This window comes from Zeus faber, assembly GCF_960531495.2.
Source record: "Zeus faber genome assembly, chromosome: 12".
Taxonomy (NCBI): Eukaryota; Metazoa; Chordata; class Actinopteri; order Zeiformes; family Zeidae; genus Zeus; species Zeus faber.
Window position 1 is genome coordinate 7,530,351 of NC_137196.1, and position 27,327 is coordinate 7,557,677.

At 44.4% G+C, this 27,327-nt stretch overlaps 2 protein-coding genes across 2 annotated transcripts in view; one reads left to right on the forward strand and one right to left on the reverse strand.

Annotated features, from left to right (window-relative positions):
• The window catches only part of tep1 (telomerase-associated protein 1), a 38,925-nt gene extending 18,891 nt beyond the window's left edge, over positions 1-20,034 (reverse strand). The window contains exons 1-35 of the mRNA XM_080011618.1: positions 19,965-20,034; positions 18,605-19,104; positions 17,781-17,963; positions 17,489-17,638; positions 16,610-16,774; positions 15,586-15,720; positions 14,886-14,957; positions 14,594-14,721; positions 13,534-13,691; positions 13,286-13,395; positions 13,079-13,157; positions 12,295-12,487; positions 10,964-11,309; positions 10,344-10,496; positions 10,179-10,244; positions 9,906-10,027; positions 9,688-9,759; positions 9,436-9,579; positions 8,361-8,652; positions 8,156-8,277; positions 7,896-8,009; positions 7,544-7,661; positions 7,186-7,374; positions 6,898-7,085; positions 6,660-6,801; positions 6,288-6,467; positions 5,991-6,083; positions 5,193-5,328; positions 4,570-4,729; positions 3,583-3,716; positions 3,410-3,498; positions 3,195-3,309; positions 1,826-1,861; positions 712-919; positions 427-547 (exon numbers count right to left, since the gene is read on the reverse strand). Of these exons, the coding sequence (XP_079867744.1) occupies positions 427-547; positions 712-919; positions 1,826-1,861; positions 3,195-3,309; positions 3,410-3,498; positions 3,583-3,716; positions 4,570-4,729; positions 5,193-5,328; positions 5,991-6,083; positions 6,288-6,467; positions 6,660-6,801; positions 6,898-7,085; positions 7,186-7,374; positions 7,544-7,661; positions 7,896-8,009; positions 8,156-8,277; positions 8,361-8,652; positions 9,436-9,579; positions 9,688-9,759; positions 9,906-10,027; positions 10,179-10,244; positions 10,344-10,496; positions 10,964-11,309; positions 12,295-12,487; positions 13,079-13,157; positions 13,286-13,395; positions 13,534-13,691; positions 14,594-14,721; positions 14,886-14,957; positions 15,586-15,720; positions 16,610-16,774; positions 17,489-17,638; positions 17,781-17,963; positions 18,605-19,102 (5,211 nt within the window). The 5' untranslated portion in view covers positions 19,103-19,104; positions 19,965-20,034. The remainder of the gene's footprint in view (positions 1-426; positions 548-711; positions 920-1,825; positions 1,862-3,194; positions 3,310-3,409; positions 3,499-3,582; positions 3,717-4,569; positions 4,730-5,192; positions 5,329-5,990; positions 6,084-6,287; positions 6,468-6,659; positions 6,802-6,897; positions 7,086-7,185; positions 7,375-7,543; positions 7,662-7,895; positions 8,010-8,155; positions 8,278-8,360; positions 8,653-9,435; positions 9,580-9,687; positions 9,760-9,905; positions 10,028-10,178; positions 10,245-10,343; positions 10,497-10,963; positions 11,310-12,294; positions 12,488-13,078; positions 13,158-13,285; positions 13,396-13,533; positions 13,692-14,593; positions 14,722-14,885; positions 14,958-15,585; positions 15,721-16,609; positions 16,775-17,488; positions 17,639-17,780; positions 17,964-18,604; positions 19,105-19,964) is intronic.
• A 3,283-nt stretch (positions 20,035-23,317) lies between these two features.
• On the forward strand, positions 23,318-27,036 carry LOC307238415 (uncharacterized protein). Its single transcript, XM_080011382.1, has 5 exons — positions 23,318-24,048; positions 25,224-25,319; positions 25,502-25,607; positions 25,804-25,904; positions 27,009-27,036. Exons 1-4 carry the CDS (start codon positions 23,514-23,516, stop codon positions 25,859-25,861), a joined length of 795 nt encoding a protein of 264 aa, XP_079867508.1. The 5' UTR covers positions 23,318-23,513; the 3' UTR covers positions 25,862-25,904; positions 27,009-27,036.
• The last annotated feature ends 291 nt before the right edge of the window (positions 27,037-27,327 follow it).

Below are 27,327 nucleotides of genomic sequence, written 5' to 3' on the forward strand. Positions count from 1 at the left end.
AATTGCATTCTTCATAACCTTACAGATGCTGTCATTTTTGAGTAGTTGCTTTATCAAGTCATATCCGAAAAGAATGAAAAAAATCACTTAAACCAGAACAGGTACATATATGGAACAGTAATAGCCTGTGGTGATGGTGCAGAAATAGTGATTTTGTTTTCATTTAATTTTTCCAACATAAACAAATACATCATCCAATACAAATACACAACAATACAATGAGAAACATAAATGTAAAAAAAAAAAGTATAAATAAATAATCTTATATAATAAAAGGCACATCAGTTGTAAGTTATAAAGGAAATCCGCCAAAAATTTGAGAAAATCAATCAATGAAGCACTGGACGGATGGATAAATAAGATACATAGACAGAGACTGACAGAAAGACAGACAGAGGTATAGAGGAACAGACAGAGTGTAGCTACCTGTCCTGTCTGTGTGTTGATGAAATGCAGTGTTCCCTGCCCCGTTCCCACCACCATCAGCCTCTCGTCAGGGCTCAGAACCACACAGGTGGGCTCGGAGGAGAAGGTAGACACCAATTCACTGGGTAAAAAAAAAATAATAATAAAATAAAATAAAAAAAATAAAAAAAGGAATAAACAACATTTCAAAAAGACCAAACATAAACCCCCAACGAACAATAAATTACTTTTGGCTCCACATAAATTCACTTAAGTTCAATGTCCAGTTGTAATATGACAACTGACCAGTTCTGCCCTTGACTCTTATCTTGGTGGTTTAGCAGCTGGACGGCCTGGATTCCGCCATTTTCCGCCAGGCTTTGTGCCCAGGTATGAGCGGAGGTGCCGGGGGGCTCGTTGAGCGCCTGCTGAGCGAACAGGGTGGGCCAGGAGGACAGGAGAGGGGCAGGGCGGTGGAGGAAGGCTCGGCAATCCTCCATGTGACTTTGGCCAGCTGAGTGGACACACAGAAAGGGCTTTAAGGAGGGTTAGATGTCCAAAAGGGACTTGGTGCGTCAGGAGGCTTTAATCCTGATACGAACGCCACCAGAAGTGTTTGCTGTCCTTTATACACATTTATTTTTTCTTCCCTGAGAAAGACAAAAGAGGCTTCACAAAGCTGAGATCGCTTCTGAAATAATTTCCCCCATGCCTTCTCACGACCGGCACTGGTCCGCAGCACGGTGGTTGGGAAGCCACTTGTCAGATTTTCGGAACAAGCAACCATATTATTATTATTTTTTTTTTATACCAAGCCCAAAGAAATGCAACCTTGACCCGTGATCTTTTTCAAGCGACTTCAAAAACCAAGAAGCCCAAATTTGCATATTATAAGCGGACTCCCTCTGTCCACACTCGCCTGCTGCAGACAGGCGGGCTTGTGCGGAGAGGGAGAGAGAGTAGAGAAGCTGGTACGGCTTTAAGGAAGAAACGGGTTATGTATTTTAACACAACATCAAACTATATCAATATAAATGGTATTGTCTCATGCTATATCTCGTTTGAAAGTATATCGATGCACTGTAAAAAAAAAAATCTGTATACCGCCCAGCTCTACCGAGGGACACTTTATTATTTTTCATAGGTTCAGAGGTTTATGACAATGACAGGCCGATATCCAATAAAACGCAAATATTGTCAAACCCTAGTAGCAGCAGTGAAGAAATATGATGCAATGGGCATTAGTAAAGAAAGTGGCAATCCAGCAGCAATAAATACAAAATATTTTACACACACACACACACACACACACACACACACACACACACACACACACACACACACACACACACACACACACACACACACACACACACACACACACACACACACACACACACACACACACACACACACACACCTGAATTCTCTTCTTGTCTTGACTCGCTCTTCTTTTCTACAGGAGAGAAAAGAATACACATCCGTTTTAGTTTGTTATTTTTGTTGGGTGCCGAGGAAGAAACTTCATATTCGCACTCATTCGAAATATTCAAACTATCTAAACATCCAATATGCCAGGAGAACACTGAGTTAGTGCTCTCCCGCAGTGTCCCGTAGGGGCCGCTCTGATATGACCCAAGAAGTTAGGCTTTCTTGCAAGCTTCCCATGAGAACTGATTTCACTGAAATTCATAGTTTTGATCGGTTTGTCAAAACTGTAAATCAAAACCACTGTGATACTCTTGGCCCTTTAGCTTCTTACAATCGCTCTGCTGTCAAGAATCTTGGTGTAATATTTGACAGCGCCTTTAAATTTGAGACACAGATTCGACCAGTGGCCAAAACCTGTTTCTTCCAGCTTTTTCCAACCCTCCTAGCCAGGGTTAAGACATATCTCTCTCCTAATGACCTTGAAAGAGTTATTGATGCTTTTATTACTTCTTGGTTGGACTACTGCAATTCTCTGTATGTGGGTATCGATAAATCTTCTCTAAATCGTCTGCAACTACTACAACACACAGCTGCTAGTCTACTAAGTGGAACCAGAATGCATTAAGTTATAACACCAGTATTGGCTTCCCTTCACTGGCTTCCCGTCTTCTTGAGGATTGTTTTTAAGGTTGTCAATGGGCTGGCGCCACCATATCTTGCCCGTAAAAAACCTTCAAGTCTCTGTTAAAAAAACACTTGTGTTCATTGACATTCCCCTTGAGTAACCGGTCAACGTGAAAGTTTCGTCTGTTGTCCTGCAATTATTTTATTGAGCGACACACACACACCCACACCCACACACACACCTTCCTTTTTTAATAATTAGTTTATCTTCATTTTTACGTGTATGGTTTTATTCTCTTTTATTTGCTATATAATTTTTTAAATGTAAGCTATCCAATATAACTGTTTAACTACATTTCTAGGGTGCTCTGTATTATTCATGGATTTCAAATTTCAAGTCTGTTCAGCACTTTGGTCAACTACGGTTGACTTAAATGTGCTATATAAATAAACTTAGAAAAAAAACACAACATACCAGACAGCTCTACCTCCCCAAGACACTATTCAAATGTATGTGATGAGACCTGCAGAGAACTGTACGAATAAACCCTCTACTATTCCAAAGACATTTTGGGCATTTGAGACTTTATTCAAACAGTTCTAGTTTAATGACATTGTGAGGAGGAGAAAAAAAAAATAAAAATAACATTTCCCAGAAGCACTCAGTTTGACGGGTGTGATGCCGCGGTTGCAAACCTCACGGGAACTTGCGGGAAAGCCGCAGCCACACTTACCGTACAGGCTGTAGGTCTCCAGAAGGTGATGCAGAAGAGCGTGGCGCACGTTGGCGTACAGGAAGTAGAAACTGGAGAGCAGGGAGCGGACCGCCTCCCACTGGTCGCTGCTCATCTAACCGAGAGCAAATCATACCGTCATATTGTCATGCATTCTTCTGAGGAAAAAGGCTCATCACCAGACTGCCACTGATTTTGGCTGGATAGTTACTAACTAGGTGGGAGGGGAGGCGCATGATGGGATCAGCCTCGCAATGAAGGAAAGTGTCCGTTCCGTGGGGGTCGGCCATTGCCCAGAGGTGAGCTGTAAGGGACAGGGTGATGAGACACCAGCAGCTCCATTGTATCAACATACACATGTAACTTGTTGGCGTAGCAGGAGGTTTACCCGACAGGACGCGATGAGCTCTGGCTCTGTCGCTTTCTGCCGGAAGGAGGAAGTCCTCGAAGGCCCGCCTCACCTCCGGATGGGTCAGAGCCAGCAAGTCGTCGGTGCCGTGGCAGTGAGATGGCCCGATCAGGCTGCGGGGAAGGGAGATAATACGTATACGGTACGTCGACCATCCAGCATCCCCATTTAGATTCCCACTAAAGGGCGCACTTGACTTCTTTAGCTTCAGGAGAAACGCAGTGAACACAGTATCACAATAACTCCCTCATGTGGTCCACTTTAATACCAAGGCAGTGACATGAAAAAGGAGGAAAAAAAATAATTTCTCTTTTGAAAAGGAATCATATTCCTGTCCATTAAATAGTCCATGATGTATATTGTACTAAAACGTTATGATATTAAAGGTTGTATAGATGTCTGATATACAGTAAGGGCAACTCCTTGCATAACTTCCACACAATGTGAATTTGTTGATACAGCAGTGTTTGCTTACTGTTCATCTTTAAGGTTCATTGCCATTCTGTTTACTTTTAAGTTTTATTTTTATATAGCTTTTTGTCAAAGTTTTTGTATTATATTTAATATTATGCTCTTTTGTTTATTGTACATTACCATTTTTTCCCCTCACCTTAGGTTTATCTTGTTCTAGTTTATTATTATTTTGTTATTTTTTGGGTTATAGGTCATTTATTTTGTTGTTTTAGGTTTAGTGTATATTGTCATATTTTATTGTCTACAATTAATGGTTTTATTGTAAATTTCCACATTTTACATATATTGCCATTTTATTTTTATTCCAATTCTTTATTATCATTATCTTTTTAATGTACGCTGTTTCTGACACAGTAACTTCCTCTTAGGGAAGAGTAAAGTATCTATCTATCTCCAATCCCAGCATACAGACCGTACAGTTTTAACGCCACATGTCCCAGCAGCTATTTACGCAGCAGTCTAAATAAATTTGACTGCAATCCAATTCCATACCTTTGTAAACTGCGCAGAATATGGGTGAAGGTTGCCATGGGAAGGCGTCCTTTGGGCTTCCTGGCGAGGTTCAGTATGTCTTTGTAAGTGGGTTGGTCGACCCGCGACGCTAAGTCACCACATGTGTTCAGTATGGCGTACAGGTCCCTCTCCCTCACACCTAGCAGGGGAAGACAGGAATGTCGGGGATATACATATGTTTTGTTCGTTTTTTTCCCACCTTCCACCTGTGCTGTTCTTTTTCATCCATATTGACAGTTTACTGGTCAATATGGATGAAAGTAGGTATGTTAATTCACCGCAGCTGCCTTTCTCTCCTTGCGCATGCCCGAGCTTTGCATTGTTCCCGGGAAAGGCGGACCTCGCCACCAACAATGGAAACAGCATATACTCTCTAGACTGCCAGCTAAACAAAGAGATTTTTCCAGATAATAATCTTATGGATTACCACTTTAATATTACAATCTTGTCACATCCTATACATTATGCCTATGCATTGTATCGTTGACCAACACCCAACAAGCCTACACTGTGTTACAAAAAGGTACCGATAGGTACCGACAGGTCTGGCACCCGGAGGCGCAATAGAACTGAGTGCGAGGAGGAAGGTGTTGCCGTCTTACCATTGCTGCTGACGGTGAGGACTCCCAGGGCCAGTTGGAGTCCTACCACTCCTCTGTACTGGCGGCACACTCTGTCCAGGCTGTACTGTACCAGGTGGCTCAGAGACTGGGGGAGGTCCTGGAGGCTTTCCTTTATCTGAGAACACAAAAATATTATATCATTACTGCCTTTTCGGACAGCTACACTGGTAGATATGGTATACTGGGCAGCTTCCGAGGGTCCAATTGTCACTTGGGGGCCCAGACAGAAGGATGAAAACACCAACTTTAAATTATTAAAAAATATTCTGAAATAATTGTGGATTCATTCTTTTTTGATATCCTCTAAATTAATGTCATGGTTTATCAACTAGCCCGGCTCCCTTTCATTTCTTGCTCGTGCCCGAACTTTTTATTGTCAGCTAAATAGATGCAAGATAAACAGGGATTTTTTAAACAAAGTAATATTATGGATTACCACTTTAATCTAAAACGTCCAATAATGTCCAATAACTAAACCATTTACAACTGTCCGCATTGGTTCTTTGTGTGTTGTTTATGTTTACATTAAATATCTAAAATTATATTTTATAACCTAAACATTACATGTATATCTATTTATTCTCTATTATCCCCTATTGGTCACTACAGATAAGACACCCTCCTAGCACTGTGATAAAATAAACCGAGTGGCGAAATTGACTTCAGACAGGAGTCAACAGTTAAAAACTGGGCCAATTTCAATCTTGGAAAAATATAGTATAATAAGTATATGGTGAGCGACTTCTCCTATGGTTTAAAGGTTAGGTGCCATCAGACCTTGTTAAAGGAGGCAAAGTTCCTCAGGTCTTCACAGGCGAGGTGCAGGTAGAGAGGGCTCACTGCTCCCTTCTTCATCATTAGTGTCTGGAGCTGCACACACACACACACACACACACACACACACACACACACACACACACACACACACACACACACACACACACACACACACACACACACACACACACACACACACACACACACACACACACACACACACACTTTGTTTGGCATATGAAGACATCCCATTTATGAGTGTACGCAGAGCAGACATCTAAGAGTCTTTAGAGGAACCTGGTTGTTGAAAGCCGAATCACTCAGCTTCTTCCCAAAGACGTCCAGCCCCTTCTGAATGATCTCCTTCCTGTCCGTCATGGGAAGCTGTCCCAGAGGAAACAGGATGGCGCCCTTCTTCTTGGCGAGTGCCTTCAGCAGGGCCGAGCTGGATCTGACGCTCACCACCAAACACACGCCCTGATAATGGAAGTGTGAACACACCATTTGGACTCTGTACTCGAATAGCACGGACTTGACTAAAGGCCAACTTCAACAGAATAAAACTTTACAAACTGTATATGTGAGGAAACTATCACTGCTGCCAGTTTACATCTATGAGGTATTTAAAAAGGTGTACAAGACAATGAATAGAAATCAAAATTGACTGACCGGCGGAAGCAGCTGTGGTATCCAATCAGAATAGAGCTGGCCCCTGCTGTCCCTCACAAGGTCCGCCCCATCCACCAGCAAGGTCAGCGGGTGGTTCTTCTTCGTGTCGTTCAACCTGGTGTGAAACTCTGCCGCCAGATCTCTTAAAGATTAAGATCAAACACACACAATTGGACGAAAGTGGTGACTTGTATTCAAACATTTTGGAGAAATGGTACAAAGCCTCCATTAAACTCACTTGTAGGAGGAGGGAAGTGGCGATTCCTCCCCTGCGTCCATCCTCTGTCTCAGCCCCTGGACGAGGCAGCGGAGGAGATTCTCCACGGAACGCGCTGATTGGCTGGCGGCGGTAGAGTAGGAGATAACGTTGCGGGCGGGTTGCCGCTTGGCCTTGTTGGAGGTGCGGAGGGCGTTCGCCAGAGCAGCCTGTGATAGCAAAAAGTGAAATGGATTCAAGAATAAACAGGTTTTAGGTCCAGGCCCGGTGAAGGCTTCACGTCTTCTACGTTTAAGGACAGCAACCTACCATGAAGACTGTCTTGCCCTCTCCAGGCTCCCCCTCAACCAGCAGCACGCCTCCTTTCACCTGGGCCTCCTGAACCTTCTCCGCGGCCCCCACCAGCATCTTGGCCCTGCCATAGAACTGCCTCTGCAAGGCCCCCTGGTAGGCATCCTGTTCGCTTACATCTGATGACAGCTCGATCTCGTCGCCATCCTGACCCGGCCGGAGAACGCATGCGGGATGTTTGGTTGAGGGATCATGATCTGTACGCCAGTTTTAACAACCCCTTAGGGAACCCCAAATGGACCAATACTGTGCAGAACTGTGAGAATACACAGTACATAATAACTGTTTAGACTGTTCAATAAATATACAAAATTACTTGTGCATATTGCTCCAAGACAGCTGCCCAGAGATCTTCCAGCACGGCCTTGCCAAAGTCTTCCAGACCTTTCACGTAAGGATTTCCCTCCACGACACCTCCCCACTCGCATGGGTAACTGAGACAGCAGCAAAGCCATACAGAAGAAACAGGTCAACTATAAATAGGTAAACCATTTTGGGGGAAAAAGCTGGGAGAGGTGGGGGAATTTTCATTTAAATGCAACACGTGATGTATAAAACAAAGAAATGACTGTGCTTAAGACAACGTATAGCCTTCATGGCAGTTGTGGCTCGAACTAGAAATCCTAATAGTAACGTTAGGAAATCTGATTGAGAAAAAAAGGACTCACTTTTCCAGGACTTTCACGCCACTTGCCAGGATCCTTTCCTTTAGAGCACCCATTTTAGACTGGGCCTGCTTTGACTCTGAGGCAAAGTGGGGTCTCCATGCCACCGGGACCGACCTGATCAAACAACGCAGGAGACCGGGTTTAGGAAAACGCAATGAGAGCTGTGAGAGCCGTGGACCTTGACTTTAACTGCCATGGCTCAAGCTTCAGCGTCACAATGACGAATGGAAAACTTAAATACAGTAAATATTACAACATACTCAATCAGGTTGGGATCTCTGAAGTAGCAGAACATCTGCTGATGCGCCGTTTTGGGGTACAGAGCGAAAAACTGACGGATCTCCATCTCCGTGACGGACAGGCCGTCTGGGGTGGAGGCCAACTGTGCAGAGACTAGAGTCAGTTCCTCTTTGGTCACACCCAAAACAATGTTGTCCTCACTTTAAGAAAGGAAACCGGTCGTACCCAGGCGTACTGTGGCAGGTCGGGCAGGGTGGGCCGAGGGGGCACCAGGCCGTAGCGCTCCCCCAGGATGCCCACCAGCAGCTGGCTGCGGCACACCTCCGACAGGCAGAGCTCTGTGGCGCGACTGGACTCCTCCTCGGTCACGCCCCAACGCAGCTCCACCTCCTGCAGGTAGAGGCAGTGTGGCGCAGCACGGCGCCGTAGCTCGGGGAAGACATGGCGCACCAGCACGTCGCGCTCAGCGTGCATGTCCCGGAAGGTGGAGGAGATGAACACGCGCACGCCACGCCACCTGGGTGGATGGACGGACGGACACAGAGAGGGTGACAATTTGAGATTCTTTGTCGCAAGATTAAAGAGAGAAAGATTTTGAATTCTGATCCAAAAAAATATATCTATATTATAATTATTATTTTATTAAACTACACATATAAAGAAAGAAACTATAAAAAAATAATTGTAAATAAGAAGTAAAGAAATGAAAAAATAACAATTCTGGGTAACTGTTCGGCCAAACATACATTTTTTTGCCTGGAAAACACACATATACATACATATATATATATATATATATATATATATATATATATAAATAAAAGTATCTAGTTATAATATATAATAGTGTATTGAAGTTTATAATACACACCGGTGTGCTGTATGGAGTGGCAATGCCCATATCTATTCACCACATATGAAGCAGCACAAACATTTCCCTGAACATTTATGAGTTAATGAAAAATGTGCACAAATCAAAAATAAATAAGTTTCAAAAAATAAAAAATTAATTGCTGGCAGAACTTTGTCAGTCACAACTGACAAAAAAAGGATGTTTGGCAGTTGCTCAAGCATGCAGCAGATCCAATTTCACATCTCTAATTTCATCTGCTTACACGCTAATGCTAACACTAGCCAGTGGCACCATCCTGTGACATGACATCAAAACTACAATGGAAGATTTATTAATAGGCTAGTAATATTGCTATGATGTTGCAGCTGTTGTGGATCCTGTACATGCCATCAGGCTAATTACAAAGTATCACCAAAGCAAGTTATTTTAAATAGAGAAAGGCATTACCTTGACTTGGGGCTAGATGGTATTGGGGCAATGCTGGCGGTTGTCTGAAGGTGTTGAGCATCCTGCGGCAGAGGAACGTTATACACTTTGTCCATAAGCTCGACGTGATCCAGCAACCTTGACGACCCTCGCTCTGCCACAAACCTAAACGTACAGATAAAAGATCAGTCAAATAAAGCGGAACAATAATTGATCTTGCATAAAAATGGAATGGTTATGTCTCTCAATGTCTTCAAATGAGGAGATTTTCACCTGAGGATTTGGTCGCTAAAGCCGGGGAGCGTCACAGTGTTACTGATGGGGGAGTGTTCTTCAACACTTCTGCTGAACGGATGAAAAGTACAGGACTTTGTGAAAATACAGTGTGAGTAACACCAAGCAACGACCAAACATGCAGGCCGAACATTTTTAGCCTGCGTTGGCGAGTCCAATAATTTCGTATTCCTCCGACAAATGCAGGACTTTCTTACTTCGGTCCAAAAAACAGATTCACCAGGAGGGCCTTGTTGTTCACATCATTCCTGTAGCGGTTGATGCTCCACATAATATTCTGATCCATCCAGGCCTCGCCAATAAGGATTATGTTGTCCACCTGGTTTCCCCGTCACAAAGAAAACATGATTTAAATACCTGGAATATTTGGTTAGTCACCCTTTAATGTCAATGACCACGTTTGTTAAGTCAAAAGTGAGTCAGCCAGTCTTAAATAAGGAGCTACAGGTGCAGGGTACTCGTAAACACACCTTGCTTTTCTTCCCGAACACGTCAGAGAGGAAAGTGTCTGAAACAGGGGAGGACTTCTCCAGTTTCTATGGGGGAAAAAAAATAAAAAAAAGATCAGCGGACAGCTCGCGTTTAGCCTTTGTACAACTGTGTTAGTAACTTGACATCTGGTCCAACAAACCTACCTTTAAGTGCTTCGTTACACTCCGGACATTTTCCAACAGGACGTTAGACTTGAGTTTGAGCTCGCTGCAGCCACGCCAACTGAACACACCCAGCTTGGCATCCTCGGCGCTGGATCCAATCATCAGACCCATCAAAACAGCCACTTCCTGCATCTAAGAGGGTTGGAGGGCTGGTCAAGGACAGCCTCCACTCAACGACACAATCAAAAAGCTTTGCGAGTCTATCGAATCGTGCGATATCGGCTCATCCAATTGGAATCCACCCATTCAATTCATGCAAGGAATTCCATTTCCCTTTCCAACCTTATACCTAAACTTAACCATCTCTAACCTTATACCTAAATTACCTTTGTACCTAAACATGACTGTCTCTAGCCATATACCTAAAATTAACCCTTTCTAACCTTATACCTACCTATACCATCTTTGAAGCTTCTACAAACCATTTAATTGTGATGTTGCCAGGGTTCAGAATTAAGCGTTAACATTGTGTAACACAAACAAGTCGTACCTAAGCATTAACATTGCTTTAATTTTTATGTCGCCTTCATTGTTTAAACTGAGTTGAGTATCAACTTTGGAGTCTCCAAACAACCACACAGAACACTAACAAGACTTACAGAAGGAGTGAGCTTGTCATTCTCCTCGTCTTTCCTGTTCTCCACCTCCTCGTCCTCCTCCACCTCCTCCTCGACCTCCTCGTCCTCCATCATATCCTCGTCCTCCATCACAACCTCGTCCTCCATCACAACCTCGTCCTCCACCCCCTTCCTCTTGTCCTCTGGTTCCGGCGGCAAGCAGAAGTCATATGGGCCCTCCCCCTTATGGTTGCAGGTGAATTCTGCAGCGATTAAGATGGCGGTGCGTCCAGGGATGGGAGGAATGTTGTAACTGCAGGAGATCTGCACCGCCGTCTCCAGCGCTTTGCAGTAGCGCTCCAGTAAAGCCACGCTGTACAGCCGCTGTCTGGAGACAGAGGATACACAATAAATAAGTAAGTAAGTGACTCAATAAATAAATATGTAATGTGCAAAGAATAATAAACAGCAATATATTGTAATAACACTGTAATAAGTTAGAGTAACCCATCCATTAAAAGCTGTGTCCATACTGTTGTATACATATCATCATTATACATTATGTACAGAAATATTTAAATACATTCATATTTAAATTCAAAAACAAGAAACTTGGCCTAATAACTGGAATTGATGCGCAAATACTTCCCAAGAAACATGAGCCCATTCAACCAGATAGCCGGGCTGAAATGAAGGTCCAAAAGCGCAATTTTGGAAAGGCCACGCCCCTCACACCATGACTGATTGTCTTGAAATTTGACACCCAAGTCCAGCTCAATGTGCGCTACAAAAAAAGCCTCTTGGACCATAAAGTCCACCATGATGGATTGTTTTGCTCTTTTGCATAATGTGAAAAACAGTAATGTGAATAGACGTTTTCTGGATTTTAACTGTATCAACACCAAATTTGGTTTACAGGACTTTTTCCATGACTTGGATGGTCCAAGAGGCTTTTTGACAGTATCAACACCAAAATTGATATACAACATTGCAGGATTAAGAGAGACAATTCCATTATAAATGAGCAAGATCAGTCAAAAAACATGGCCGCCATCAATTAAAATATCTTCACACAGGGCAGGGCTTAACAGGAAATAGGCCATTACTCAAGCTGTCTCAGATAAATCCTGATTAAACTCAGAGGAGACATCCCACACTATGTCCTGAACCTACACACAAAATTTCGCTGAAATCTGATAGAGGTGGGGCAAATGGCAGAACTTTGAGTGCGATATTATTGAAATGCTGCGTACATTGATGATACAACAATACATGAAAATGCACTTGGCCCAATGAACACATTCTGATTTTGAAGTAAGTTAAGTAAGTAAATAAATAAACACAAGTTTAGCTACTTGGCTTGTGGTACGTACTTGGCCTTCTGTAATAGGGTCTTCCTCTTCTTGTACATGCTGTAGATGAAGGGAGCGCCAAGCGCCACCTTCAGCCTTCTGCGGTGAGCCGTTTCCCAGTCCAGTTTCCGGTAGCATTTACTCTTGGGAATCTTCTTGAGAATGCCCATCAAAATCTCCTTGCAATTGGGGATTGCTTTCTGTGTAGCCAACGCTGGAGGGGAGGATCCAAGAGGACGTCAGTGTTCAGTTTATGTAGGACTATGTGACAAGTGTTGATGCCGAGTGTAAATTTTTTGCATCAAGGGGTCCCAAACTAAGCTCAGCAGCCCCCTAGGGGTGGGTGGGTTGGTCTCTCTCTGTCTCTGTTTCTGTGTGTGTGTGTGTTCTGGCAACTTTCTATAATAGCAGCATTAATTATTTCAGCAATTTGTGCTATGTAGCTCTTCTGTGGGATCTGACCATCAGTTTTTCGCTCCCTAAACGCATCAATGAGCCATGGGCACCCATGACCCTGTCATCTGACCTTCCTTGGGGCACTTTTGGTAGGTACTAACCACTGCATACCGGAAACACCCCACAAGACCTGCCGTTTTGGAGATGCTCTGACCATCGTTTTTCCTGCTTCCAACACAACAACTTCAAGAACTGTCTGTTCACTTGCTGCCTAATACATCCCACCCCTTGACGGGTGCCATTGGAATGAGATGAGCAATTTTATTCACTTCACCTGTCAGTGGTTTTACCGTTGTGGCCGATTAGTATATATGTGTGGGTTAATGTGTATCTTCTGTCTGGGGCTCACCCAAACTTTTCAACTTCATGATGACCTTGTAGGCGGCGAGGAACCTGAAGGGAAACTGTCTGCTCTGAATCACTGCTTTCTGAAATCAGACGAGATCATATTCTGGTAAGTACAATCATAATTGGCATTCTTGAATTTCCTTCTGGGATATAATAAAGCAAATATCTATCTAGCCGCCTCCACTTGCTGGCCGATGTGTTGTCTCACCTTATTGGACAGCTTGCTGATGATCTTCTGGTGATGAGCCTCGCTGATGCCCCCGGTTATCATGTTCCTCAGGTTCCTCAGCATAGCCATGAAGGGAAGACTCTGGTTGTCTGTGAAGCAGAGAGAAAACAGTTCAAGTGTGTAGCAGACATCATTTCTACATGTACCTACTTCTTTAATGGGTGTATTGGGAGTTATTGTGTTCTGTACCAGCTCCCGGGATTGGAACAGAAGAGAGCCATCTCTACCTATGAGCTTTTCCCAGGTGGCGGCCTTGTTGCCGTGTTCACTGAGAAGGTGCTCCCAGGTCTCCGGCTGTTTGAGCTTCATGCGCTGCCCGGCCTTCTCCCTGTCCCACGCCCCACTCAGCCCACTGCGGGTGAACTGCTTTGCGTCAGCAGGGTACCTGCCACAAGACACAGAGGGACAGACCAGAGTGAAGGGGTGACAAAGGTGTTTTGGGATATCGATCACCTGTCAGGCCCCAAGATAACTCCACCATACCTCTAAGCCAGTGTTTTTCTAACTGCTCTGCAATGGTTTTCAAACTCAACTTCAAAACAATGGAAATTAGCTCTTGTGTTGCAAGATCAAAATTGCAAAGCTCCACTAATTAATCGGTTCCAGCCAGAAAACAATCTCCAGCAGAACAAGTTTTACTCAGAGTGAGGAATGTTCGTAGTGATGAAAGGTTTGATTTTTTTTTGAGATTTGGCTCTTGACAAGCCACTCAGTAAAAAGGGTTGTTTGATTTGCTGATACACTGTTTATTTGATTCAGATGGTGTAACACACGGTGAGCGAGGGAGGACTTTGTGAACGATGAGTCAGAAGAGTCGGTTGGGCTCTCAGTTGCCATTTCATTCTGTCAAAATTACTTTGGTGAAATGCAATCAGCAAATTCGGCCTTTGTTGCCTTTTTGGACTTTTGTCCAGAGTAATTATTTTCAGTTTATGGGGTCTCTTCGTTTCACTCTTTTGACGGAGTGACTCAGTCATTGAAAAGATTTGTTCGCTACGAACGAATCGTTAGTCAGTCTTGCATCACTATTAGTAGGCCATAAGTTCTACAAGTGTGACATTTTTAGTGGTGAAAAGGACCGTGGTGTGCCGTGGAATTATTTCATTATAAAAAGGTGTGCGGTAGAAAGGGTTGTGTTTGAAGAAAAAAGTTGGGAAACACTGTTCCAAGAGAAATACATCAGCGCAGCAGCCATTACGTGTGTGTGTGTGTGTGTGTGTGTGTGTGTGTGTGTGTGTGTGTGTGTGTGTGTGTGTGTGTGTGTGTATGTGTGTGTGTGTGTTTTACTTTCTCCCGAGCAAGGCCATAACGTGCTGCGCGGGTTCTTTGATGTGGAGCCTCTTGATCATCTTCTTCATGTTGAAGTCCTTCTGCTTCTTATCCACCACTACGCCATTCTTGGCATTCAAATCCAACTGGAGCAAACAGTGGAAAACATGCTCAGAATCCATGTTTTAGAATTAAGGTCATGACAGAAAACTGCCTTAAATACAAAACCTCAAAGGAATATGACGAGTTATTCTTTCTCTCCATTCAACGTAGGCATACTCTCGACGTTAATATAAGAGCACGGACTCACAAAGTTACTCAGGATACTTTTATCCGCTCTGACCATGTTCGCCCACTTCTTCAACTCGTCCATACTGGGTTTCTGGAAAGAAAAAGAGCAGAGTTACACTGCACATATGGTCTACTCCACAAGGTAAGATAACACTACATTTAAAGAGATAAGATGAAATAAAAAAATAACGAGAGAGAGAGAGATTTTTAAAACAATGTCGGCATCTCCAACATGCCGTTAGGTATGGTTGCCACCTTTACAACTACATTTCTTAAAAAAATAAAATAAATCTCTAGGGGAAATCAACACATTCAGGAGTTATAAGAGTTTCAGCCTCCATCACTCACAGGCGATCATGTCATGGTAGAGTACTGTGGTAACGCAGAACAATTGGCGTTCCTTATTGATGAAATGTATTCTTTGTAACGGGACGATTCCGTATTACAAAGGGACGGGCGCCAAGCTCACATGCGGTGGAACCAAACTATTAATAGCCATTGCACTTGTAATGATGGACTGTGGTGTACCTAGCGCTGAAGTCGATAGTTGAGTTTGTAAAATGGGGTACATTTCTTAATTAAGCACACAGCAAAACCAGTTTTCCTCTATGCTCCCAGGCGGGTGGACCCTGCACGGTGTTTGATTTGGAGGGGGAAAAAAAAAAAAAAAAAAAAAAAAAGGGAGGGAACCTAGGCAAATGCAGATGATTGATTGCTACCTTTCTCTGGGCTTTGCGGCTGTGTTTGCAGCGTTGTTTGCGTGTGTTGTACTTGGCCAGCTGGTATTCGCTGAACTGCTTGAACTTGTCAGCCATGGCCTTTTTCAGGCACGCCGGCAGGGAGTGGCTGAAACACTGGAGATGCGGAGAGAACAGGTTTTGGTCGAGTGGGTTGAGACAATCTCACACGCACTTAGTTAATGCAATACATTCGACAGTTTTACAGAATCGGGATAAGCCAGCAAATATACAGCATATATACACACATGACAAGCTGCAAAGAGTAGAAACGAAGCATTTAACACGCAGATGAAATGCAGCACGCAGATAGGGAAAACGTGTTTTAATATAATATGGTGAGAAACAGGCTCCCAGGTATGAATATTAAAACAGAATCTGTAGAATTGTTAAGAAGAGCAGAGTTTCACCTCGTGCCTTTGTCATGAGGTAAATAAAAGATGAGAGCTTTGCATCGTACTAGATCTAGGAGATAGATACCTTCACTTTGAAACAAATGTAGTTTATTTTTCATACTGGTTTCACTCGTTTAAAAATTTTGAAAACTAGCTTCACTTAAAAACCAAACCCCTTTTGACACAAATAGAATTATAAGACACCTTTACTCTTACTGTACAGACCTTTAGTTCTATTTTTGACACACCACCCGCGAAAGAGATGAACTACTGAGGTATTAGGAACACAGTTTGGCAAATACCATAAAAGTATCGATCATCGACATTCAGCCCTAGTATGCATCAGATGGCAATGAACCTCAAAAACGCCAACCAATGCTGGGAGGTCAGCAGAAATTGGAAACAAATTTCACAATAGAGACAATAATCCATATAGACGCAAAATTATTTAAAGGTGTATAGAGGCGATGAAACATGCATGAATACATGATACAAAACCTATTTACCTTATTTCACTCAGGGACTAATTCGTTTTTTATCTTTTGTTTTGTTTATAAATAGATGGACAACAGTGAAAGCTCAAGAATCAGACCAACAGGTGGCAGACTCACCATGCTGTAGATTCTGGCCACTTCCAGCCAATCGGACGGCAGCTGAACGGCGGCGCAGAAGTATCTGCGTACGTGTGGCTTGTTGGACGGCTGATTGGCAGCCACGGCCAACAGGAAGTTGGCGGTGATGCGGATGTTCAGCTCCTGTCTGGTGTAAACAGCCACCTGGATGGTCGAGGAAACATCATGTACTGTCTATCATGCACCAGTCACATGATAGAGACGTCATCAACATGCAACACACCCACTCGCTCGCTGTGAATTCTCCGGACAATCACCTGCTCTGTTCACACATACAGCTCAATCGGACATTACACAGACTTTGTACTAGGGTGCTTGCTGGGTGAGTCAGAGTAATGTCAAATCCAACCGATTCGGACATTTGCGTTCACACATACAGCTTCTCCAGGTAATGTCCGGATAATTTCAGGGTTGCAGTGCATGTGTGAAGGCAGGGTAAGATAGAAATGCCACAATGAACAGAACGTTTTTAATCGAGAGGCAAATTATCTGTCCACCCAAATGTTTATGTTCCAATGTTCATGGCTTTCTTTCCTGAGGTAGATGTGTATTATGACACTATTATAGTGGCCTAAAACGAAGATAAAATACTATTTATGTTCTATCTAAGACAATTGATTTATTCTTAATCGCAATTATTTGCATGGCAATTAATGACTGACTGCCCTACTTAAGGGGTTTTAGCTGTTGTAAAAGTCTTTCTCCCCTCATGTAACCTTTTTTCCCCTCCATCTGTGCTGAAATCAGTCGAGTCGGCCCAAACCATTTAATAAAAGAGAGGGCGGGGGGGAAAGGACATCTGCATTGAATGTAGTAAACAACACAGTTTTACAAACAATTCCTTCACTACAAACAGACCTTCAGGATAAACTCTGGGTCTGAAGCAGCGATGTCTTTAGCCAGGGCTATAATCCTTGTCCACAAGCTACTCTCTTCATCCCATTTGTGCTGACCTGGAGCCGTGTCCTTCCGGACCAGGGAAGAGCACACGGCGTTCAGCAACAGATACTGAAGTAAAAGAGAAAAGAGAGAGGGGTAAGAGGGTTCAGAAGTGAGAGGGAGCCCCCGTATTTTCACCCACCAAGCACAATAAATGCTCTCAGATGTGTCAGGGAAACGTTTTAACGAGAAGTGCACCGCAGCTACTCGCCTTTTTATTCTTCAGCTCTTCTTCAACTTTGTTTCTCTCTCCCTCTACTTCAGCAAATTCCTCCTGCCTTATTGGAACCATTTTGTGTCCCTGACCAGACAATTCCATTTCAAGAACAGGCAACCCAGCGATCGCGTTGTCACCCTCTTCTTCTTCTTCGGATAACGCATCTTCCTCGGAATACTGCAAATGCAAAAGATGCGAAAGTTGAAAGCCGTTTAGATTTCCCAGGATTAACAAACTCAATGGGGCGGTTTCGCAGATGAGGTTTAATCTAAATCAGGACAAAACTATTCCTACTTAAATTAACTCAGAACTTGAAAATGCCTTTTGGAGACGTTGCTTAATTTGAGATTATTTACTTCTAGACTAGGAAATATTAGAGTACGGTCATGAAGGACAAGTCAGCTCCTTCTTTCTGGTCTTAGTCCTGATAATCCATTTTCTCTCTTGTCAAGATCGACCTGGAGGCCCACATCCATTAATCAAAAGATAAACCTGTCTTTGACCATGCTTTATTTTAGCCTTCACTCAGACCTGGATTAGCTCTAATCTTCCTTTGGTAAATTTGATTAAAATATTAAATCTAGTCTCAGCCTAGTCTAAGACTATTTTAAACCACGACTGAGAAACGCTATTTCAATTAGTCTGGATTAAAAGTACGATGTAGTCTAAGACTAGGCCTATTCGGTGTCTGTGAAACCGCCCTAATGTGTCCTTAATATTAAAATAAGATAAGAAGAACAAATGCACAGGATAAAAAGGTCAAGAAAAAAAGACCAGCTGATTTCCCCCCCCCCCCCCCCCCCTTTTCATTCGAGTACCATTCTTGTTTCTTCTCTAGAGGACTGCAGCTCCCTGGATATCTCCTCCTCTCTCGCTCCATCTCCTCGAACTTCTCCACCTCCCTCCGACTCCCCTTCCAGACCAGGGAGGAGGGAGGAGGATGTGGAAAGGTAAGAGAAGCGCTGGAGCAACGCCCCGCTGGCAGTGTCGACGGGCACGGAGAGCACCGGTACGGTGATTGAAGAGGATGAAAGCAGCTTGTTCTGGGTGCTGAGGAAAGGGGAGGTGAGGAGAGGAGAGGAGAACGTGGAAAGCAGGGTGGAGGTGGTGGAAGACAGGCTGGAGGGTTGGAGAGAGGAGGAGGAGGTGGAAAGGTTTGATAGACCCAAGTCAGGCTGGGGAAGCACGGTTAACGCCTGAGCAAGCAGCTTGTTCTCCAGACTGGGAGGGACGTAGTTGGAGAAGAGGTGGCTTCCTGATCCGGCCGTCTGGTCTCCATGAAGCATGTCTTTCTGCAGCAGAGTCAACGCCCTCATCTCTATCAATGAAGGAGAGAGAAAACAGTCAAACACAGTATTGTCTTGACTTGTATCTTTTTTTATTTAGTTATATTTTACTGCCTAATGTGAACTTGGCATCATTAAAAATGAGGGTTCACCCCTCAATATATCCCTGAGAACCAAATAAAGGTGAAATTAAAAAGTAATGTTAAAAAATAAATAAATAAATAAATAAATCAGAAGAGCCAGTAGAAGTAAGTTTTTGGAAGATAACTTGCTTCACAGCATTCCGCTGACTGTGTGAAGAGGCATCATTGTATTATACCCAAAGCTGCTCCCACAACAAAAGTCTATTATGTCAAAGGAGTAATAAATGGGGGTAAAGTCTACAAGCACTCAGCTCAGGAGATAAGAGATATACACATACATACACACACACACACACACACACACACACACACACACACACACACACATACACACACACACACACATATACACACACACACACACACACACACACACACACACACACACACACACACACACACACACACACACACACACACACACACACACACACACACACGGGAATAAAAACTAGCATTAAAAAATGACCTGCAGACCTCCAGGGCGACAGACTGTTGAACCACGCATTCTTGAATACAGTTACCAGGGCTATTCATGTCCCCCGTCATCAAATGCAGAAGTATGACACACACACACATACATACAAAGAAATAACACAAAAACAACACATTTTTGAAAAATTGAATTCAGCTGCTTGACGGTAATCTCTGAGAAGTCACAGAGCGACACTTAATTCGGACAATGACTCAAGAGTTTGGGAAGGCGTGGCGGCTTCTGAGTCCTACAGCAAACGGAGGCGCAGACTCACCCTAAACAACAATCCACAGCAGGGGTGGAAAAGTACAACAACAACAACAACAACAAAAAAAAAACAACCCCTCCTCTGAGATTGACCGCATTAGACCCAACGCGCTGCGCTCGAGTCAAACGCGCGTCTCAGCTGACTTCCTGGATCAGCTGCGTAGCAACTGGGACGAGACGCTTCTTCTTTGGTGTTTATTGGTGGTTGGCAAACCAGAACGAGGACTGTGATTGGTCAGCGTCGTTGTATACCTTTTTACCGTAATGGCGCTGCCAAGGGCCGCCTGCCGTAATTTAATAAAATCACAAAGATCGAATCAATCTAAATGTTTATAAATAAATATATGTGTATTCAGCAATGGCATTCTGTTTCTTAAGCCATTTCGGAATTTATATATTTACTTATTTAGATGTTGCTATATTACATACAATATTTATGTTATATGTAATATGCCATATTCACGTAATATTCACGCCTTCTCTCTCTATTCAGGAGCTTGACGTAAACAGGCCGTTCAAAGGACAGAACGCCCCCAAGCCAGCTGGACCAGATGCTGCATCCCCTCCAAGCTGCAACACTGTGCAGACCAACCCTCTCCTGTGTTCACTCACATTTTTAACACCTCACTGGAGGCCTGCAGGATGCCAGCCTGCTTCAAAGCCTTCACCATCCCCGTTCCCATAAAGCCAAGGATCACAGGTCTTGATGAAGACAGACCCTGTGCTCTGACCTCTGTGTTGATGAAGACCTTAGAATGCCTTGTGCTGTCCCGCTGTAAATCAATCACCAACCCCCTTCTGGACCCACTATAGTTTGCCTGCAGAGCCAACAGGTCTGTAGACAGCACCCTCATCGGACTCATCTCTGAGAGGGACGAGTCTGCCTCCAGATGGGAGGTTGACCCCCTGGCTTCCTGATGCTGCCAGAACAACCTAAACAGTGGGGATGGTGGTTGACTTCAAGAGAAATCCAGCCCCCCTCACCCTGTGCAACTCCCCGGTCAGTCCTTCCATTTTCCTGGGCACCACAATTGCTCAGGACCTGAGATAAACATCAGCTCCCTCATCAAGAAGGCTCAGCAGAGGACGGACCTTCCTGCGGCAGTTGAAGAAATTCTTCCCGCCACAGAAAGTGATGGCACACTTTTACACAGCCATCAACTAATCCATCCTCACCTCCTCCATCACCGTCTGGTTCGCTGCTGCCACCGCCAAGGGCAAGAGCAGACTGCAGAGGATCGTTCAGTCTGCAGAAAAGATGACTGGCTGCAACCTTAAATGCCTCTAGGACCTTGAGACGGGCAGGGAAGATTGCGGCCAACTCTTTCCATCCCATCATCAACTTTTTGAGTTTACGGTCTATCAGGATCAAAACCTTGCGCCACAAGAACAGTTTCTACTCCACGGCAGTGGGGCTAACAAACAGCCCCTCCCCGCCCCCCAGTGACTCTCTCTCTCTCTCTCTCTCTCAATAACATACACTGCTCCCTTGCCCCCCACTGACTCTGGTTACTAAACGCCCAAACAGACTCACTCACTAACACAACCTGGGTAATAACTGTGCAAAATATTGTAATATTGTCATACTTGTATATTGTAATACAATGTAGTACTACAGATACTTTAATACTACATTGCAATAACACCATAGAATTGCAATAGTTTTATAATAACATAGTAATAACTTAAACCCACTTGCTCATTGTTATCCATCTCTGTAGCACTGTATATGTATTCATCTGTACAGTACATCCACCTACTTTTATTTTCTTTTATTCATAACCATAACTATATACGAGTAACCATACTGCCACTTTGCCACAGCTGTTGCCTTGAGCCTAACTTATCTTGCGCATAGTATTTCTCTTTTTTGTATATTGTGTATATTTTGTGTATTCTGTATATTCTGTATACTTTGGTATGATTTGGATTTTTGTCTTTTGTCTTTTGGTCTTTTCTGTACATTTGGTTATACTTGTTTTAATATATGTATATATACTGTGTATATATATATATATATATATATATATATATATATATACATTTATTTAATTTGTACAGCACAAAGACAAGTGCTTTACATAAGCCATAAAATGTATTATATAAGAGAAAATAAGAATAAAAGTGGATACATACATTTTAAAAAGAGCCATGTACAATTTAAAAAAGGCCGACACATGCGCCCATACACAGACACAGACACAAATATATATGTGTGTATATATATATATATATATATATATATATATATAGCGTGCTGATGTGTCCTTGAGCAAGACACTTAACCCCCTAACTGCTCCCCGGCCACCGCTGTATGGCAGCCCACTGCTCCTTGATACGTCAGTAACTGATGGTAAAATGCAGAGAAATTTCATTTCGTTGCCTCGGTACTTGTACTCTGTGCAATGACAATTAGCTGAATCGTATGTAATATTAGTAAAGAATAGACAGATATAGCAATATGTTGTCTATCTCCCTATTCATCGGGGATGGTGGCTCAGGAGGTAGAGCTGGTGGTCTAGTGATCCAAAGGTTGCTGGTTGGATCCCAGGCTCCTCCTGCTAGCATGCTGTAGTGTCCTTGAGCAAGACACTTAACCCCTAATTGCTCCTGATGGCTGCGTCCGTCGGTCTTTGAATAATTGTAAGTCGCTTTGGATAAAAGCGTCTGCTAAATGACTAAATGTAATGTAAAATGTAATTCATCTGTTATTTTATCTAGTTTCCCGCATATATTTTTCACCAATCACTCTATATCAATATTGAGGTGTGCTGGTTTAATGGATGGCGCTGAAACGTTCAAACCTTTTATTTTTATTGAACACATTTGTACAAAGTCGGAGAAAATGTGCAGCGAATCCAACAGCAAACAGAAATATAGGGCTGTGGGGGAAAGATCTTCAGAGTTGATTCCGAATATGGATTTATAATACTCTAAAGACGTATAAGTGTAATTCGAGGAAATTGGCCGTATATCAAAAAAAAACGGACCACATCCTCATGGTTTATTGGATAGGGTAACTATGACGATACAAACTTTTAGAATCAACCCGTTTCCGGTGGGTCAGTGGCAATTACGTCATAATCGTCGTTCCACGCGAGCGCCAACAAGCGGTGGCTGAAACACAGGGAAACGAGCGTCGACGAGCGGGTGCTTTCCAAAATAAATGACATGTAAATACCAGATATAAAAGAGATTTGACAAATAATTTGTGCGTGTGTCTATTTTCAGTCACTAGTTGCTGGAGACGGGTGACGCTACCGTAACGGTAAACGTAGGCGCGCGAAGCAGGAAGCGAACGGGCTTCACTTCCGCTGCACTGCAGTAGCAGCAGCCGGAAAGGGAGCGCGGAAGGAAGGAGGATGTGCGGACGGACGCGGAATTAACACACGCGGCGGGGACGCCGACTGGAATACATCGTTTGTTTGCGGTTGTGTTTTAACTCCGCCGTTTATTGTTCACAGTTGTTCGGCGCGGCGGTGGTGAACAGCGTAGAGTCGACCTTGTTCCGCGGGTCGCCAGCCAGCTAGCCGCTGAACGGCCGCCACCAGGGGAGATGGGGACCAGGGCGAGCCGCTTACAGGAAGACCCGCTTCCCTCGCCTTTCGGGAAGGATGGAACGAAGCGAGATTCGTACCGGAGGACCCGCTGCGCCAGGCCCGCGAGTCTCACGGTAGACTTCTCCGGCAGTTTCGAGGACACGGAAACGAACCATAGCCGATCGGAGGAAGGCAGCGACTCGGACGCGGGACAACAGGTGAGCCCCGCTGACGGAAGCCCCGCCGACCACCGCGGCCTCCCGTCCGGCATCAGCCAGCCGTCATCGCCGGCGGATGACAACAACGGCGAGGACCGGCCGGTGGAGGAAGAAGGGAACCTAAGCCCCGATGTCGCTGTCGACGCGGAACGTCGATCTGGGGAGGAGACTGGCCGCATGGCCCATCGCACTTTCTCCGAGCGGCTGCCCGGGAACCGGCATTCTTCCGGGCGCGGTGTCACTGCCAGGTCTGCCCGGGTGCGAAGCTCCGGGCACCAGCGGCCGGTGTCAGAGGCGTGGGTCGGCCTTTACCGCGTCAACAATCGCCATGGAAGTAAGTTATACTGATTGATCTTAACGGTACGGGCGGGTTTGTTTGCATATAGGGGATGAAAGGTCACTCGTATTTCATGTGTTAAAGACGACTGAATACATGTAGCTGTCACGATGACATTTAAGCTGACGGTTAATCGCAAATAATTGCAATTAACAATTCAGTTGTTAATGTCTAGTTTATGTTATGCCACAATGTAATAATACTGGTGTCATAATCATGTATACCTAATGCAGGAAATCTTAAACATAAAAATTCGGCAGTTAATCCTCAACTCAGCAGATGGAAACTCACTTAATTCTATTTATTGCAACATTAACAAAATTGTCTTAAATGTCCGTGTCAATTTGGATGGGGAAACACGATTGTGGAATAATGATTTCGCAACAAAAGATCGCCATCAGCTCAAGTAATTGCGATTATGTAATTACTGTGACAGCTCTCTTTATGCATGCATTCTTCATCATATTTTTACAATTCGACCCCCAACCTGACCCCTGAGAAATTGCCACAGATTATTCCGGGGAATTTACATTCCTTGACAGATAATCTGCTCTCTCGTGCTTGCATGCTGACTGGGATCATCTGAGGATCTATTGTACGTCATGGACTTGGAGGAGGTGACACACAAGACGTTTTCACAAGGCCCCCGTTGACCGTGGCAAGTCATCGCAGTGTGTAAATTATCAACCTGACGTAACGCATGAATTCTCTGGAAGCGGAATAAATGCGAACGAGCCATCTGAAGTTGTGGGCGGGAATGCGACGTGTCCCACTGTCAACGATAACGCCTCAAGGCTAACCACCCTCATAACAATGGTCTGAGCCCCTCATGATCCAGGAGCATGGCAGCCCCTCTAGCAAGTGTGGGGAACTGGGTCAGAGGCTTCATGTGCCCGCACAGAGGAGAATGTAGGGCACCGAGGTTCTGTTTCTACCCCCCTTCCCGCTCCATCTGCTGATGGTTGCATCCCTGGCCGCCCCTCGGGATTCTAGTCATAGCCGGGGATGCGGTCGAATGCTATGCGAGCGACATGAGACAACTTGGTTGTAGGCTGACAGGCGGACATACGTGTCGTGTATTGTTTTAGGCTGTTCTTGGCTACGTGCCTTGGCCCCCCCCTACCCCAGCCCTGTTAATCCCGGCTCCATTGTGTCTCTGCTTTTTGCTCCAGATATCCGCTGTCCCTTCTGCTCCAAGCCTTTCCCCGGAGGCAGGATCGAGGATCACCTGTTGAGCTGCCTCACATCGCCCCCGCTACCTTACAACAGTAGGTATTCCCCCTCGTCACGGAATTATGCCGTTTGGAGCGTATCTGGGAAATGCTAGTCACCCCCCACCCCCCAAGAAAAATCCCCTCATATTCCTGTGTGTGTGTGTGTGTGTGTGTGTGTGTGTGTGTGTGTGTGTGTGTGTGTGTGTGTGTGTGTGTCTGTGTGTGTGTGTGTCCAGCTGACATTCTCAGTAAAGACAGCGGAGAGTGCTCCATTTGTCTGGAGGACCTGGTGCAGGGAGAGACCATTGCCAGACTGGCCTGCCTCTGTGTCTACCACAAGAGGTACATCAATCCTTGCAAACAGCCAAAGCAAAGAAAGAACAAAATGTGACAAGCAAGGACATAACGTAATTGACATAAAGAGCGAAATTCCGGTAGAGTTTGAAGGGCTTTCACAATGGATACATGGTCCTAATCAGAATGGAATGTTGTCTCTATCCCCCTCGAATGTTGTCTTCACCCCCCAATCGACCTCCAGTTGCATTGATTCCTGGTCCAAGGTAAAGCCCTGCTGTCCGGAACATCCCTTCGATTGACTTCACGGGTCACGCGTATTCCGCAGTGACTGCTCTGACTCAGGTATGGAGGCGTTACACAAACGCAACCCCCCCCCCCCCCCCCCCCCAAAAAAAATAAAAGTGTGTGTGTGTGTGTGTGTGTGTGTGTGTGTGTGTGTGTGTGTGTGTGTGTGTGTGTGTGTGTGTGTGTGTGTGTGTGTGTGTGTGTGTGTGTGTGTGTGTGTGTGTGTGTGTTTGCGTGTGCGTGTGGTGGCCTCCGCTTAGAATGTCAATATCAGTAGCACCGAAGCTCATTATTGATGAAATATATGACTATGTACATAGAACTATCTCCTTAAAACCATATGAACAAGGCTTGTTCCAAGTGGTTAATGATGATGTATATGACGGAAAACCTGACATCGATGTAGATTTACTTTATTGGCGCAGTTTTTTGTCACTAAATACAACCAAAGTGTAAAGGGTTTTTGTTTTGTTTTGCGCCAAGCCTAATTTGCATTTGCACGGCCATGAAATGATTTTTAGAAATGTATACGCAATTTATTTGCGTGGGGGTTGATTTCTCCTACCTCAAAAAATAATGGCTTCCACCAATCACACCGGCTTATATGTTGAAAGTACTTGTTGAGAATTAGGATTTCACTTTTATTTTATGGCCAAATTTGTCCAAATGGGAAGCTAGCGTCTCCGCGACTCCCCAAGTGGCTCCTGGATCGGACAAGGGAACTCCCTTGGTTCCTCCCTCCCCTTCGGCTCACCCCAAGGCGTTTGTTCTTTTTGATTAAAAGGATGGAGTCATCGTCACAGGATTTACGGAGAATCCATCTCGTTGTCATTTTGACCCCGGTGTGAAACGTTCTTGAAGATCTAGCGTTGAAGCGTTCTCGATCACAAACGCGACCGATGGCACACAACTTTTGCCTCCGGATTCTTTCGTTTTCGTTTTGTTGTTTATTTGTGCCTTGTTTGATATAAAATGACTGCAAGACTAAAGAAAGGTGTATATACGCACGATTCATTACAAACTGACCCACATAGTAGTTCAATGAGGAGCTGAGTCTGGGTTAGCAGCAATATCTCTCGTTGGACAGCACATAGTGGACTCTTCACAGCAGGTTTGGGACGTTGTTTCGGTCGTCTGACGGTCCTTCTCTCCCCCCCGCAGGAGACTACACTGAATCCCAATACTGCAGAAAAGAAAATGATTTGCAAAATAAAAGTCCCCACAGAGGAGGGGGTGGGGGCTTATTTCAGCGGCGTAGAGATGGACCAAAGAGGAAGTCGGGAAGACCGGACGGGCTTTCCTCTGTATGGAGCGCTCATTCCACTTTGACTCGGAAGAATTCATTCTCAATATTCTCAAACCCCCCCCCCGCCCCCCAGATCCACAGAAAGAGCTCTCAAGGTGTAGAGGAGTGCGGGGACGACATCCCACCACCATTGACTCTGCTTCCTCTCCTTCCATATTTTGGTTTCCCCGTGTG